Source organism: Anarrhichthys ocellatus, unplaced genomic scaffold (genome assembly GCF_004355925.1).
Source record: "Anarrhichthys ocellatus isolate YVR2014 unplaced genomic scaffold, GSC_Weel_1.0 scaffold81, whole genome shotgun sequence".
Lineage (NCBI taxonomy): Eukaryota > Metazoa > Chordata > Actinopteri > Perciformes > Anarhichadidae > Anarrhichthys > Anarrhichthys ocellatus.
This window is the reverse complement of record NW_022280111.1, coordinates 888,774-902,453: the sequence shown is the minus strand read 5'-3', so window position 1 is coordinate 902,453 and position 13,680 is coordinate 888,774. Positions and strand designations below refer to the sequence as shown.

Here is a 13,680-nt window from a genome sequence, read left to right as displayed (position 1 = left end):
ATATAGATATATATATAGATATATATATATATAGATATTACTTATAAAAAGTTAGACCTTTCTTTGATTCGGCAGCTTGAAGACACTTTGGAGTTAGTTCGTCCCATTCATAAAGATTTCTAAGGAGATAAACATCCGTTCCCCTTCGGTACCGTTGCACATGTCCCCTCTAAATACAGATGCAAGAAGTCATACAGAAGTTACCGTGAACCGAGTGGCCCCACTGACCACCTATCTGTGTACCTGGTGGGACAGGTCACGGCGTGTTGATGGGTCTTCAGACAGGCGCGCCTCTGCAGCCACAGTGTCCGCTGTTTACACGCCGCAGTCCAGCTAAACGCGCTCCGTCCCACCGCGGTCGTGTGACGGCTGAACAACTCTAACATGAGGCGGTTCAACTTATTCGCGTACATGGTGTCCTGACAGTCTTGCAGCTAGCTACTGACAATTTTGCTCTTGACTGTTTGACCAACAGTGCGCACGTGTTTTCTGCTCGGGTAGAAACAACCGAAACTTTTGTTCCTACTGGCGAGACACGTAAAAGTTGCCCCTCCCGACGGGAAACAAGTCTTTGAACACTGTGGGGAATGTTGTATAGCGATTTACTTGTGTAATATATTCGTGACTATTTCAAGGTTTATGTCGTGAACGTTACAAACACTGATGCTTAGCCAGCTTTCGTATTTATTTATTTTTTTTAAAGCTTGCAGTATTTATGCTGTAATGTAAACTCTGCCATCCAAGGTTTATAAGCATTCTTTGACAATTCACTACATCCTTTTTCAGGTTTGTTAAATGATAGCATATTTCAAGAAATATGCCTTACCTTCTAATGAGGAATTACACGACTGTTTCAAACTGCTTTAAGGCCATATCTGCACCGCAGGGAAAAAACAACCAAGCATTTCATTCATAACCATGTAGGAGTCAGCCAGCTTCAATATGAGCCATTATAAACTCACAGGGAGCCACAGTGACTCTGTCCTGTGTGATGTTGTGTTGACTTACTACTGTAACTTTGTGAATCCTTGTGAGCTGTTAAAAAGGCGGTTTGTTGTTGTATGTAGCATTAACAAAGAGACAGTGAGGCGAGACAATGAACAAACAGTTTTATTCGACATCTTACAATAATTTTTGGAGGGAAAAAAAAAAGTTAATTGTTTTATGGTTTAAAATAACCCAACTTTTTTTTTTAGTGTCCACAGGGGCTTATTAATCTTTGCATTAATCTTTGCAATGATACAAGTGAAAACTCCTACCATTGAAAAAGTCTTGTTCTTCGGTCACACTTTAAAAACAACATATTTACAAAGATGAAAGATGTATGAGGGGGGTTCACCTACACAACTGCCTCTATAATGAGACAAGCCTGTTCAACTCATGGAATTTAAAATGGTAAAGTGCACAGATCAGGAGGTTAACTGTGCTCCTCAGCGTCTGCTACGCCGGGAGGGGGATGTTGACCTGAAAGAGAGGTGTTGACCTAACGTTAATACTGCACCAATCACACTTACCCACTCACACTGCAAAATACAAACATGCACAAACAGCCCCCTCCCACCAGACCTACTGTACTCCCAGAGTACCAACACAACTGTACATAATATCCATAACAACGTTTGTTCTGCAGACTCTAGAGAAGGCTTTCTTTCACATTTTAACAAGGTGCTACTAAACAGACTACTGGACTCTACCAAAACAAAAGGGAGGAGGTTGACAAGTCATGTGGCTATTGTTAGAAATTCAGAACTGGCATTTTGCATTTGATAGCTAAGACCACCATGAAGCATTAAAGGCCTTTATTGCATCAGACTTGACCGTACACAGTGAAGCAGAAGCGACTGCAGTTGACAGTACATTTTCATAATATTCAGTCATAGTTTGCCTTTTTAAAGTTATTACAAATATATATATAGATTAAAAAGGACTCCAGCAAAATCACAATGAGACACACAATCAAAACATACAGTTGGAAAAAAAAGGGAAAAAAACGAATACTACCTTGATCGCGACTTAGACTTGTGTTTGCGGCTTGCCTTCTTACCAGACTTGTGATATTTTTCCGTCGACCTTGAGCGACTACGTTTGGATTTTTTAGATTTCTTTTCCTTGCTAACTTCCGGGGTGGGGGACCTACTTGAGTCAGAGTCTGAGCGCTTCTTGCTAGCTTTGGCGGAGCCCTTCTTGCTGGCTTTGCTATCCTGCCGAGAGTGCTTGTCACTCTGAGTGTCCGTGCACGAGTCACTCTCTTTCCTTTTCTTCGATTTGCCATTCTCCTCGGCCACTACAGAGCTTCCTTTATCTTTTTCCTTGTCCTTCTCTTTGGTCTTTGGCTTTTCTTTCTTTTTATCCGACTCTTTCTCCCTCTTTTTCTTGTCTTTCTCATGGCTGTGACTCCTTTCCCTCCCCCTCTCTCTCTCTTTGCTGGAGGCCTTCTGCTTGTGTTTGTTGCTACGACTGCTGTCTCGGCCATCCCGGCTCCTTTTCCTTTCCTTTTCTTTCTCCTTTTCTCTCTCTCGGCTGCGACTGCGGCTGTCTCTGGCCCTGGCTCTGGCCCTGTCTCGCTCTCTGGATCTGGATCTACTCCTGCAGCCCCGGCGCTCCCTGGAGTCGCTGCGTTCTCTCTTGTGGCGGCCTGACCTCTCGGCGCTGCTCCTCCTCCTGTCCCTGCCCTTCTCACTACGATCACTGCGGTGCCTGTGGGAGCTGTGGCTGCGGCTGCGTCTACGAGCCTTGTGGGAGGAGGAGCGGCTACGCCTCCTCTTCCTTCGCGGGGAGGAGGATCGCGATGAACTGCGGGAAGACGCGGAGGAAGAAGAAGACGAGGAGGAAGAAGAACGACGGCTGCTGTGGCTGGAAGTGGAGCGGGAGCTGCTGCTGTGACCGTTGGTTGGGGAATTGCTGCCGCCTCGCCCTGATCGCTCCTTCCCTCTGCCCGGGTGCTTGCTCTCGCTACCCTCCTTCTCACTACGGGACCTACGCCTCTCTACCAAGGGCTCCGCCTCCCTCTCCTTTACTTCCTGTTTGTGTGGATGCTCTGGCTGGCCCTCATCATAATCCCCCTTTTCTCTGCTCAATCTCTCCTTCGCCATCTCTTCTGTAGAAACAAACAACAAAGATAAATATAAACAAGGAAGCATCAGGTGCTGTAAAGACCAGAGACACACTACACAACTTTCACAGTAGTTATGGTTGTAATCTTGAGTGATGTTCAAGGTTACATCAAGTCGGCACTAAATTGGATCTTTTAACTCCTGGTCACACTTTGATCATTTGCACAGATATGTTAACTGAACTTCAGATGTAGTTATTAAGACATGAGCATCGTGTCTTACCACGTGCAAGCAGAGCCTCCTGTGCTTGTTTTTCTTGCAGCTGCTGCGTCTCCCGCTCTTTGCGACGGAAGGCGTCCTGCTTCTCTCGGATGCGGTGGCGCAACTCTTCCTCGTCGGTGTCGGAGGATTCAGACCCTCGCACGCTGCGTTCGTCCTCGTCGTCGCTCTCGTCTGAACCATAGTCACCAAGCCCACCTGCCACAACAGAACCCCCGGGTTGTTGAGTGTTGGTCAGGACAAAGGTTATGCTCTCACAATCAGGTTTCACTTTTGAAAACCCTCAAACCCAACCCAAAGTCCCAGTGAAAGGCACTTAATCCTGCATAACTTTATATTTCACACGAATACATATAGACCTAAAGAAAACCTACTAGAAATTCTTGGTTTTCAAGAGCATGCTTCTATCATCAAAGTGCAAGAATAAACCCAAATCCATCACTGAGATTCCACTTCTAATTAAATGAATCTTTAAACTCAGGAAGGGTATTTGGGTGTTATGGCTTGTGCAAACAGCTTTTCCTGTTCCTACTAACACCCCGCCATTAACTTGAAATATAAATAGTTCCCCCTCCCTTCCCTCCCGGTGACAGAAAAGGGAATACTCACTGAGACCAGTCAGAGAAGCCAGTGCACTTGACTGTGCCAGCTGTTTTGCAGGAGCTTTGATTCACATCAACAACAGGAACAACATGTTAAAACACATACTGCCATTTTCTCATAGGCAAGAGTCGCTAGAGAAGGGGGGGTCACAGATAAAGCACTATTCACAAGAGCTGCCATTGGTAACAAGAGAAAAGAAAAAAAAAAATTGGAGAAAAGAGAGAAGGTTAACACTCAAATCCAAGACAAACAGTCTCACAGGAGGGAAAGAACCAATCTGTACTAATGCACAGTCACTTCAATGGAGGAAGTCCATTGTATCTAAAGGTGGAGGCTGGTCAGATTCAATGCTGAGACTAAAGTCACTCATATCATATTCTTTCAGCAGGACCTTCAATACCATGTACCAGAACAGCAGGTTTTCAAATACTGCTAGTGAAAAGCATTGCTCTGCTCCCTCTCCTTCTGATGCATTAGCAGAGAATGGTTGAAAATGTTTATCAGACATATTCCCATGTCTGTCGCTCAATCACCCTTGTTTACAGGGCTTAGTTGAGTTTCATTTAAACAGATTATTAAGCACATGATGGATTCTCTTCAGAATTAAATACATCTTGGTGACAAGCAGAGATGATGCATTATCTGGGAAAATCAAGAGCAGACCTCGAGTGGCTTTGCGGTGAGTCTCTTTGGCCACATGCTGGATCTCTTCATTGGTGACCTCAAGAAGGATCTCTGTCAGAAGTGTTTTTGTGATGATCATCTAAAGACGAGGGGGGAACACAAACACAATATTCAATATTTCCAATATGTCCTCTTCAAAAACAGTCAGATCAACGACAACCGTCTCCATTCAGAAAAGGTCGTCTGAATGGTCAAACTGACCAGCTGGAACTCCTTTTCCTCCTCCGTCATTTCAGGCTCACTGTCCTCTGCAGGAGGCGATGGGCTCCGACCGGAAAATTCTTTCTTGATGGAGACCTTTTCTTCATCGTCTTGGTCGTCGTTCCCCTCATCATCACTGTCCTGATGCATACAGAGGAAAGGACTGATATTCAACCAACAAGCAGGTGCCAAAGAAAATGGTTCATGACCCTGAATGTCCATCACCAACACAACACAGGAAGCCTAAACTGTTTTTCAAAGTAAACCATTTTACTGTCAAGGCCGGGAATGCGTTACTTACAAATTTACTCTTGCGGGGCACACGTGGCCCGTCACCTTCCTCTTCGGCCTCATGCGCTTTGCTATCGTCTTTTGCTATTTTTGAACGCTCCTTCTCCATTCGCTCTCGCTCCAGCTTCTTCTGCTTCTCTCTGTCCATCTTTTCAAGGCCCTCTCGGATCCATGCAGGTAGTGTGCGTCTTTTTACTGCATCTAAGGTTGAAATACAAGGTCAAAATAAGTTATCCACATCCTGCCATGTTGTTAAGATACATTAACCCATTTTGAGTCTTTATACACTTGTTTACAACAACTTGGAAATTAACATTTACCACGCTGACAGTTTCCTGAACTGAATCTGAACTGTGATCTGTGTTAATGAGGCTACAATGAGCTGATGATCTGAACATGTATGCTACATCTTAAATTACTCATGTGGATTATAAAATGTCTATAGCCCATCAGAGTTCCTAGAGCTCAAGGTGATGCCATGAAATTGCTCGTTTTGTCCTTCCGGCAGATGAAATAAATAACGGACGAAGCGTCTTTTGGGAAATATACAAAATAAATACCTCAATTAATTAATAGCATATCAAATAGCCTAATCAGATGCAGGGCAACAGCACAGCGGGTTAAACTCCACACGGCCTGTAAAACAATCATCAGGGAATTTGGGGAAACGGCTGTGTCCAGTGCAGGGCATGCGAGTGGAGCTGTGAGAATTTCTGCTCTTCACCTACCGAGCTGTTTGTTCCCTGGAGGACCCTGCTCAAAACCGCTCCACTCAAATGACCCACCGCATGCTCCAAAAAAAGAAAAAAGCTGCGTTGTATTTAAATGAAGGCAGTAAGCTTCTATTGAGATTATCGAATGAAGCAATGCATAACATCACCCCAAAAAATAACACTCCCTAATATGAAGGCTGGCTATTAGTCGAGTGAAAACACACTCACCTAGCGTTGCTGGGGCCTCCTGTTTGACAGGGAGCTGGATAGGGGACCTGGGCCGGTCTCTGAAGCCGGGCGGTCTGGTATCCCGTCTGTTCTGTGGAGGTCCCTGCCAGTAAGGGGAGTGGAAGCTTGTGGGCGTGGGGGCGAAGGATGAGGCGGCTCCATGCTGTGGAGAGACGGCACAAACAGAAAATTAAAGCTGGTTCAAAGTACATACGGTCGTCTGTTAACTGCCACCAAGTGGCACGCACTGAGTGTCGGGTCGTCGTTGTCTTTCCCCAGATTTAGTTAGCTGACATCCATCCATCACTCCTGACTGGGCTAGAATGTCTGTTTGGTTTAAAAAAAGATTTAGAAAAAGAAAATGAAAATAAAAAAACTAAATACAACCCGCACCATGCTGGATCCTCAACAAGCCAACAGTTTCCTCTGCAGCGCATCAAGAGAGCAACGACTGACACACCTAGATGATGGGACCCGGCACAGTTTCTATGGATTGCTCCTTCTCGAGTTACTTGGCTGTCACACTAAAACCCAAACGCGTCAACAGTTTCTACTGTAGCATCTGCATACCTGATAATCAAACTGGTTCATGGCCATGGGGGCCATGGCGTAGCTGTCGGGCTGTGCCCCATACCCATGGCTGTTCTGAGGGTAAACCCCGTGGTGGGCTTCAGAGTTGAACTCCACGCTGTCCTGGCTGTTGCTGTCCTCGCTGGGGTTCACCACATCCATCGGTCCTGACCCTGGGGGGATCCAGGCCTGGTCAGGGGGTGGAGGAGGAGGAGGAGGAGGAGGAGGGGGGGGCTGGCCATGCATTCCCCATTCTGTTTATGACAGCATAATTAATAAACAGAAGCCAAAGCAATGCAAACTTAGATGTGTAACCACAAAATACACTTTTGTTTATTCTTCCCAAAAAGGTATCCAGCAGTTTATCCAAGTGCAAACACATGAGAGAGAAACCACACTAATTCTCTTCAGTCTAATAAATGACAGTAAGCCGCTACCGAATGTACTGACTTTTTTCTGCACCATTGCCAGAACCGAAGAAAAAAACAGTTCAGAAAAAAATAACAGAGAAAATGGTGAAACTTGCTACGATCGAAGGAGTTAAAATTTTACCTGGCTGCCACATTCTGCCAAATGCTGGGTCGCTCTGGAAGGCGCCATGGTTGCCGTGTCCGACTGATTCAAGGCCTGGGATGTCCTGGCCATTGGGCTGAATGTTTGGCTGCTCTGGCCCCGTCGACTCCTTTTGGGCTATCCATGCTTGTGCCAGTGCAGCCCAGTCCACTTGACCTGAACACAGCCAAAAAAATACAACTATTCAGAAGGTATTACAGGTCTAGTGAAACCCAAATGATCATGTCTGTTTGAGCAGTGGGTAGATGTGCAAAGAAGCCCTGCTGGGGCATACTTCTTTTGAAGAAAAATGCTTTTCATAGTGCATGTACATCATTCACTAACCTGGATCTTGCTGGTGCTGGAAAGACTGCATCCACTGCTGCTGGCTCAGAGGCCACTGCGGCCAGGGTTGTCCTCCCTGGTCCCACATCACTCTCCTCTGGGTTTAACACTGAAATATCAAGGCCAGCTAGAGTTAGATGCGCACCATCAGCATCTGTTTACACGACGAGGGCTGTAACGGTTAATGCGCTATAACATTACACTTGGGTCTCCTCTAATGGCCAGAAAAGAGCTTAGCTTCGAACAAACGTAAAGTGCTAACGTTACATCTAGCTGACCGGGTAGCTGTATTTAGCGACTCGTTAGCTGGAAACCATTCCCCCCGTTAATGGTGGAAGCCAACACTAGCGCTATGTGGTATGGGCTAACGTACTGTGTCATTAATGACGCATGATACTGAAATAAACTTTGGGCCGGTGAAATCTCAACACCGTAAGCTGACTCTGGTCATGCAATTGTGAGCTAAGGAAGCTAGCCCAAGCTAACGTGAGCTAAGCTAAAAAATAAAATAAAGCTAAAAGATAGTTGCACCATTTAGGTTATCTTCACGGGTGAAAAATGTGCGTTAACATTGAAATTAAATTCTATGGTGTTACAGAAACTTCTATCAGCGCTGTGCTTAGAGTAACGTAGTCCCCACCTTTTCCAGACGGGTTCTCTCCAGCTCTGCGGGTCTGAATCAAAATGGCTGCTCCAGTGGACTACACGGAGGAAGTGTGAGTCGAGGTACTGCTGCCTTCAGGGGCAGTCAGGAATTTCTACAATATACCATTTATTCTTTCCTTTTCCAAAATTGCGTCGTATTTGTAGTTTACACTTAAGCTTAACGTGACCAATGTAGTTATCAGTGTATTTACTGTTACTACAATGTAACTCGACTTGGTTTATTTTTGGTAGATTTTGGGGTGAATTACTTAGTTAAACCATCAGTTGCACACATGTAGGCAGTTTCTCCACTTAAACAACAAGTTTTTACTTTTCACTACGACTTCATCAATTTGAGAAAGGACTTTATGAGCAGCACGTGAAGGCAGCATGGGGACCGCGAGACATTGAGATGCTGATGAGGTGGATAATAATGAGCACAATGATGCTGAACGGATTAAAACGTGTATAGAAGTCACTCAGGGGATTACTGTAATTAAAAAGTTTGCGTCAAAAGTACCATGACTGTCTGACTAAAAATATTTAATATATTTAAAAAAAAAAAACTAAACTTCAACTTTGTAGATTTGGGTCTTTTCTTCTTACAAAAACACAGACCCACGTTTTCCTGTCCATTAAACTATCGACCTACTTACAATGAGAGGTAAGAAGAGTAGTTTTAATTGTTTAGCCCACTTTTTAAGTGACCTAAATAATGGTTGTTATGATGGGTTTTTTTCAAGCGATGCTGTGATCAAGTTTTATCACACTATGATATGCATACTATCATATGTATAACAGTTGGTTGCCTCTACTACTCAGAGAGCACCTTTGTTAATATTCTACAAGTTTTAGGTGAAGCAAGACATTTGGACCAGGTCTCTTGTTACAGTAATTCAGTAATTCATGTAGGTTGCAGTGCCAAAGAGACACTTATCCTTGTTATAAATATTCTGTTAAGTCCTTGGTAATAATAATATTTGTCATATTGTCCAGCTTTGTCATTTCACTGTAGTTTATTGAGCTGTATATCAGCCATTGACTACATAAGCACACATGTTGTCATGGACAGGTTCTGTGCTCATTCTCAGCATGTCTGATCGCACAAATGTAAATTGTGCACTTAAACTAGATTATTTTTGTCCCTTGGGAATTGCTGGCCAATCAGCTGACCTTTGAGCCAAACAGGTTTGGTTTCTGGAATCTATAGATTCTTGTGACTCAATTATCAGACACTCTGTAAATTCACTCACTCCTCGACCAGAACACACACTCTTCATTTGCATCAGGAGGATCAACTGTGTTCAAGTACTCTGGAGTCCATCGTTGAACTGACTTTGTTGTCGCTTTGACCGTTAAGCCTGTTCTGTATTTTCATATACTGCAACAAAATATCCATGGAGTTTATTAAAGGAAGCAGAGGCATCTACAGACCCATCAGGGTACGCGAGAGATTTTTAAAACTGTTAACATTTTTAGACGGAGTTAAACCACAGAGTAACAAACTAATGAGCAACATTATTTCCTTCACAGGTGCTGTCTGACAGGGCTCTGCAGATCTGCTGGCACGTCGGCTCTTATAAGGCTCAGGTAAGACCCGCCGTAGTTTCACGTCTACACCGATATGAAATGGAAGGTTCTCCTACATTGTGTCTGGTACTTGAACATAAAGACATGAGCTCTCTTCTTTGTTGTTTAGATCGCACTGGTGGCTGAAGTTTTGAGGCTTCAGCAGAAAAACCAGCTCCCCTCTGGGGTGACTGCTGAAGACATGACTGAGCTGTTGGTGGAGGAGAGCAAAAGCACACTGAGAGTGCAGTAGGTTGATGACATGCATACACACACATAGCACACTACACATTTACGTTATCTCTGCTCATGGAATAGTAAAGACGACGCTTGTGTTTTCTCTCTGTTTTGAAGGCTCTGGGAGTTTGAACTGGAGGCCTTTGATGAAGCTGACGCCAGGCCCCTTCTCAAGCTGGTAAGTCCACGATCCGGAAAACAGCAGTTTGGAATCGACTTTTACGTGACGCTTGATTTGTTCGGTGAATATGTCAAATCTGTCTCACACCTTGTTTCAGGTGTTTGAGGTGAACACCGGCATGAAGATGAGGGACGTTGAGTTTGAAGCCAGAAGGCTGCTCAAGTCACCAGAGGCCATCTCTCCTCAGTTTCGGTGAGTCATATTTTGACACAAATTTGTCTGAGTTAGAGTACGCTGGTGTTTTTAAAACAAACATGGAATGGCTGTAACCCGCAGACATCCCAAAATCATCAGCCAGGCTCACGAGTATGCCAGGAGCCTGACAGAGCAGCAGTGGGAGTCGCTCAGCTCCAAACTGCTCGGCCCACGGGAGGAGGTGGTGATGGAGGTGGTTCAGAAAGTCCTGCAGGGCTTCTGGTTGCCTCTTCCAAACACCTCCTTCAACTTGCCCTCCAAGCAGCTCAGCAAAATGGCTGCTGGGGTCATGAAATCCGTTGAGGTCCGGGTCTCCACTCTTCTGCGCGCCATGCTCAGCCTTGTCGCCTCCGTCAGAGACGACATGGTCCTGTCTATCCAGGAGAAGGTCAGACGGGGTTACGCTCAGGACGTCCTGGTGAAGAGGCTCAACTGCTTCGTTCCGGAGATGCTGGACGCCATCACTGATGTTGCAGCTGGAGAGATCTGCGTGCTGTTTCAGCATCGGACTCGCACAAAAGTGCCTGTAAATGTGAACACTGATAAGGATTGCATCCAGCCAGCAGACGTGGTGGATGGTGCAGAGGCCCAAACCTCAGCTGAGGATGTGAATGAGGAGCCAGGTCCGGAGGAGAACACTGAAGCAATCAGAGAACCGGACTTTGCTGTCGTTACTCTTCCTTGTGTTCCCGTCCAGAATGGCTCGAATCACAGCCGGACGGAACAGCCAGCACCGAGCCCAGAGCCGGACTCTGCCGGGGTGCCATCTCCACCACTTCCTCTCAGCCTCCGCGATGAGCCCTCCGTCGTCACTGCAGTGCAGGGGGACCTGACCTCCAGTGCCGACCCTGTGGCCACCGCTGCCATTCACGATGGTTTGAACAACAGTCTGGATGAAGCGGAGGAACAGCCAGCTCTCGGCCCACAACCAGACTCCGCTGTGGTTTCCTCTCCACCTCCTCCTGTGATCCCCGTTGATGAACCTCCTGTCAACTCTGCAGCGCAGGATGAGGCAATCATCACGGAGCAGCCAGTCAAGCAGGATGAATCATTCAACGCCACAACAGGTAGGAGTTATTACTCATGTCGACTCGTGTCTGAGCCGTCAGGTCTATTCACACTGGTTAACCGTTACTTCTGGTGTGATGAGTTCAGGCGATGACGGTCCTTTGCTTTTTTTTAGAGGTCAAAATGGCAGAGATGAGGGGGGTCGGCTGCTTCTTCGGTTGGCTGCAAACATACGTCTACTGCTGCATCTTGCCTGAAGACGACACAGAGGCAGCGTGACATCGTCTCTGTAAAATATCATTTTAGTGCTGTTGTATATAGTTGTAATCGTCAGCTTAATTTGTTGTGAATGAATAAAACAGTTTTAACATTAAGACATGCTACAGGAGTTTGCATACTTTGTATTGCACATATAATACTGCTTATACTGTACAGGTTTAGTTTTAATAAAAGTGCATCCGGAGGTTTACTGAAAAAATATGTTTTGGTGACAAAAAAGCAAGCAAGGAATTGCATAGAAAAGACTTGAGCAACAAAACATTTCAACAAACACAGACCCTTGGAGACAGAGGATTGACCCCTGATATGTAATGCATTATATGTATTCTATTTCATCTTCTTTTTTACTTTAATCTTTATCTATCTTCCATTTTAATGTAATCCCAGATCCTGTCACAGGATTCATCCTGATCCCCACTTATTAGCTGCTGTTTCCACCATTGCACTAACAAAGCCTTCAGTTCTAAGGCCTTGGTTTATTTCCAGTGTCTTAACTCAAGACTGTTAGTAGACCAATAATAATAACAGAAAATGCACACTTGGTTATGTTTGGTATTTGGGACCGGTCCCCCCCCCTCAAGCATAACTTTGGACTTAAAAGGGATTTCTCAACCAAACTAACTACTTAAAATGTCAAACACCTTGATCCAAAGTGGTCTAACCAAACTACATTCCCATATCAGTGTCGGACCGTTCCTATTTCAGTTTTACATTCATTTAATTTTGTAAAACTGAAATTATGTTCATTCTTTATTAAATTGTATTTAATTTATTTTAATACAAAGCACGTTGTTCTTTTATTTCTGTCATGACATGTGCTCTACAAACAAGGTTATTATTAGTATCATCATTAAATATGTCTGCATCAGTAGAGGGCAGCATACGCTAAGCATGTCTTTGCTGGATATATTTCAACATTTAACACAGCAAAATAAAGCCAACATTGATACACAAACTACAGTCAGTGATAGTCCAGTATTACAGATCTATAAGTCTGATTTCAGACAGTGGCAAAATATGAAGATTCTTATCAGCCTGTACCTATAGTGTTAATTGCAAGGCCCGATGTCCGGTTGCTCTGTGACTCTTGGGTGTCACCGTCTTCCTAAAACGTGTCTGAAATCTATTTAACACATGCTCTGTCTGAGGAAGGGGTCATGTGCAGGTGTTGTTCAGTGCTCTGTCACGTGCTCTGTTGGTGTTAATAAGTAGCTGTGATGCGTTTGCACTGTGAGGGTCGACGTTTGCACGAGTAAAAAAAACAAAAACGTGTCAACCGGGTTGCGGATCGACGCAGGGTATGTGTGGCGTGGTGCCGACCTATAGGTGAGACTGACCGTGACAATGGCCTGCATGGTGAGAGCAGTGAAATGTGACCTCCACTGCTGGTAGATAGGCAGACAGTAACGAGCATTCCGGCATTAGTTTCTTACAACTGTCTCACACCAGGGAGGAGGAGGAGGAGGGGGGATGAGGGTGCCTTTCATTAAGTGAGATTAAATCACATCTAATGCTTCAGCAGCATGTCCCCGAGCCAAAAGACACCCACCCCCACCCTCGCCCTGCCGCTTTAAAAATAGACAAATGCATTTCAGAAAAGATTTGCTCTTTTTTGTTGGTGGCAGCTTGACAACCTGTTTTAATGTTCCGGCAGCACGACTCGGATGTCACAGCGTGTGGGAACGAGGGGACGTGCAAGGGCGATGCTTTTGGACGTTGCCCTTTTCCCGATTCCACACCCACCTCCTCTTCACCAGCTCGCGACATGTTCTGAAGCAGTGCTGCTTTGCACCCGTCAGGGCGGATCACCGGTGAAGACGGGCTGAATATGGCACCGTGGGATCCACAGCGACAGCCCAGATCGGGATGGTGGACAACATCCCACTCGGAGTGAAAACAGGATGACATCCAAGTTACAAAAGCAGAAATGGCAACAAAAAAAAAAAACCTTCTCCCTTGTGATCTCGCTCCTGCTAGTGCTGCTGCACAATAGGGGCTCTCACACACACACACACACACACACACACACACACACACACACACACAC

The 13,680-nt window shown here is 45.2% G+C and overlaps 2 protein-coding genes across 4 annotated transcripts in view; both read right to left on the bottom strand.

The window, feature by feature from the left end:
- The window catches only part of coq3 (coenzyme Q3 methyltransferase), an 11,912-nt gene extending 11,441 nt beyond the window's left edge, over positions 1 to 471 (bottom strand). Inside the window, exon 1 of one of the 2 annotated variants that reach the window (XM_031874410.1) lies at positions 205 to 471. In XM_031874410.1, the coding sequence (XP_031730270.1) occupies positions 205 to 413 (209 nt within the window). In that variant the 5' untranslated portion in view covers positions 414 to 471. The remainder of the gene's footprint in view (positions 1 to 204) is intronic. The other variant, XM_031874411.1, reaches the window with a different exon arrangement.
- A 623-nt stretch (positions 472 to 1,094) lies between these two features.
- pnisr (PNN-interacting serine/arginine-rich protein) lies at positions 1,095 to 8,241 on the bottom strand. Of its 2 annotated transcripts, XM_031874414.1 has the most exons (12): positions 8,160 to 8,241; positions 7,520 to 7,628; positions 7,175 to 7,351; positions 6,623 to 6,876; positions 6,053 to 6,215; positions 5,122 to 5,312; positions 4,821 to 4,961; positions 4,599 to 4,698; positions 3,942 to 3,995; positions 3,336 to 3,530; positions 2,002 to 3,097; positions 1,095 to 1,464 (listed from the first exon to the last, which is right to left on the bottom strand). In XM_031874414.1, the coding sequence occupies exons 2-12, from the start codon at positions 7,605 to 7,607 to the stop codon at positions 1,431 to 1,433; spliced, it is 2,493 nt and encodes an 830-aa protein (XP_031730274.1). In that variant the 5' UTR covers positions 7,608 to 7,628; positions 8,160 to 8,241; the 3' UTR covers positions 1,095 to 1,430. The 2 variants fall into 2 exon arrangements, with proteins under 2 accessions (XP_031730274.1, XP_031730275.1); XM_031874415.1 differs by lacking the exons at positions 1,095 to 1,464; positions 2,002 to 3,097; positions 3,336 to 3,530; ... (1 more) ...; positions 4,599 to 4,698; positions 4,821 to 4,961 and having other exon boundaries at positions 5,258 to 5,312; positions 6,687 to 6,876.
- Between the last annotated feature and the right edge of the window lie 5,439 nt (positions 8,242 to 13,680).

Bases quoted from the DNA above. Each gene is read 5' to 3' on its own strand.
- pnisr (XM_031874414.1), bottom strand. From the start codon at position 7,607: ATGTGGGACCAGGGAGGACAACCCTGGCCGCAGTGGCCTCTGAGCCAG. The intron at 5,313-6,052 runs GTGAGTGTGTTT...TTTCAACCTTAG, and splicing joins GGAGGCCCCAGCAACGCTAG to ATGCAGTAAAAAGACGCACA. The intron at 4,962-5,121 runs GTAAGTAACGCA...TGTATGCATCAG, and splicing joins TGCCCCGCAAGAGTAAATTT to GACAGTGATGATGAGGGGAA.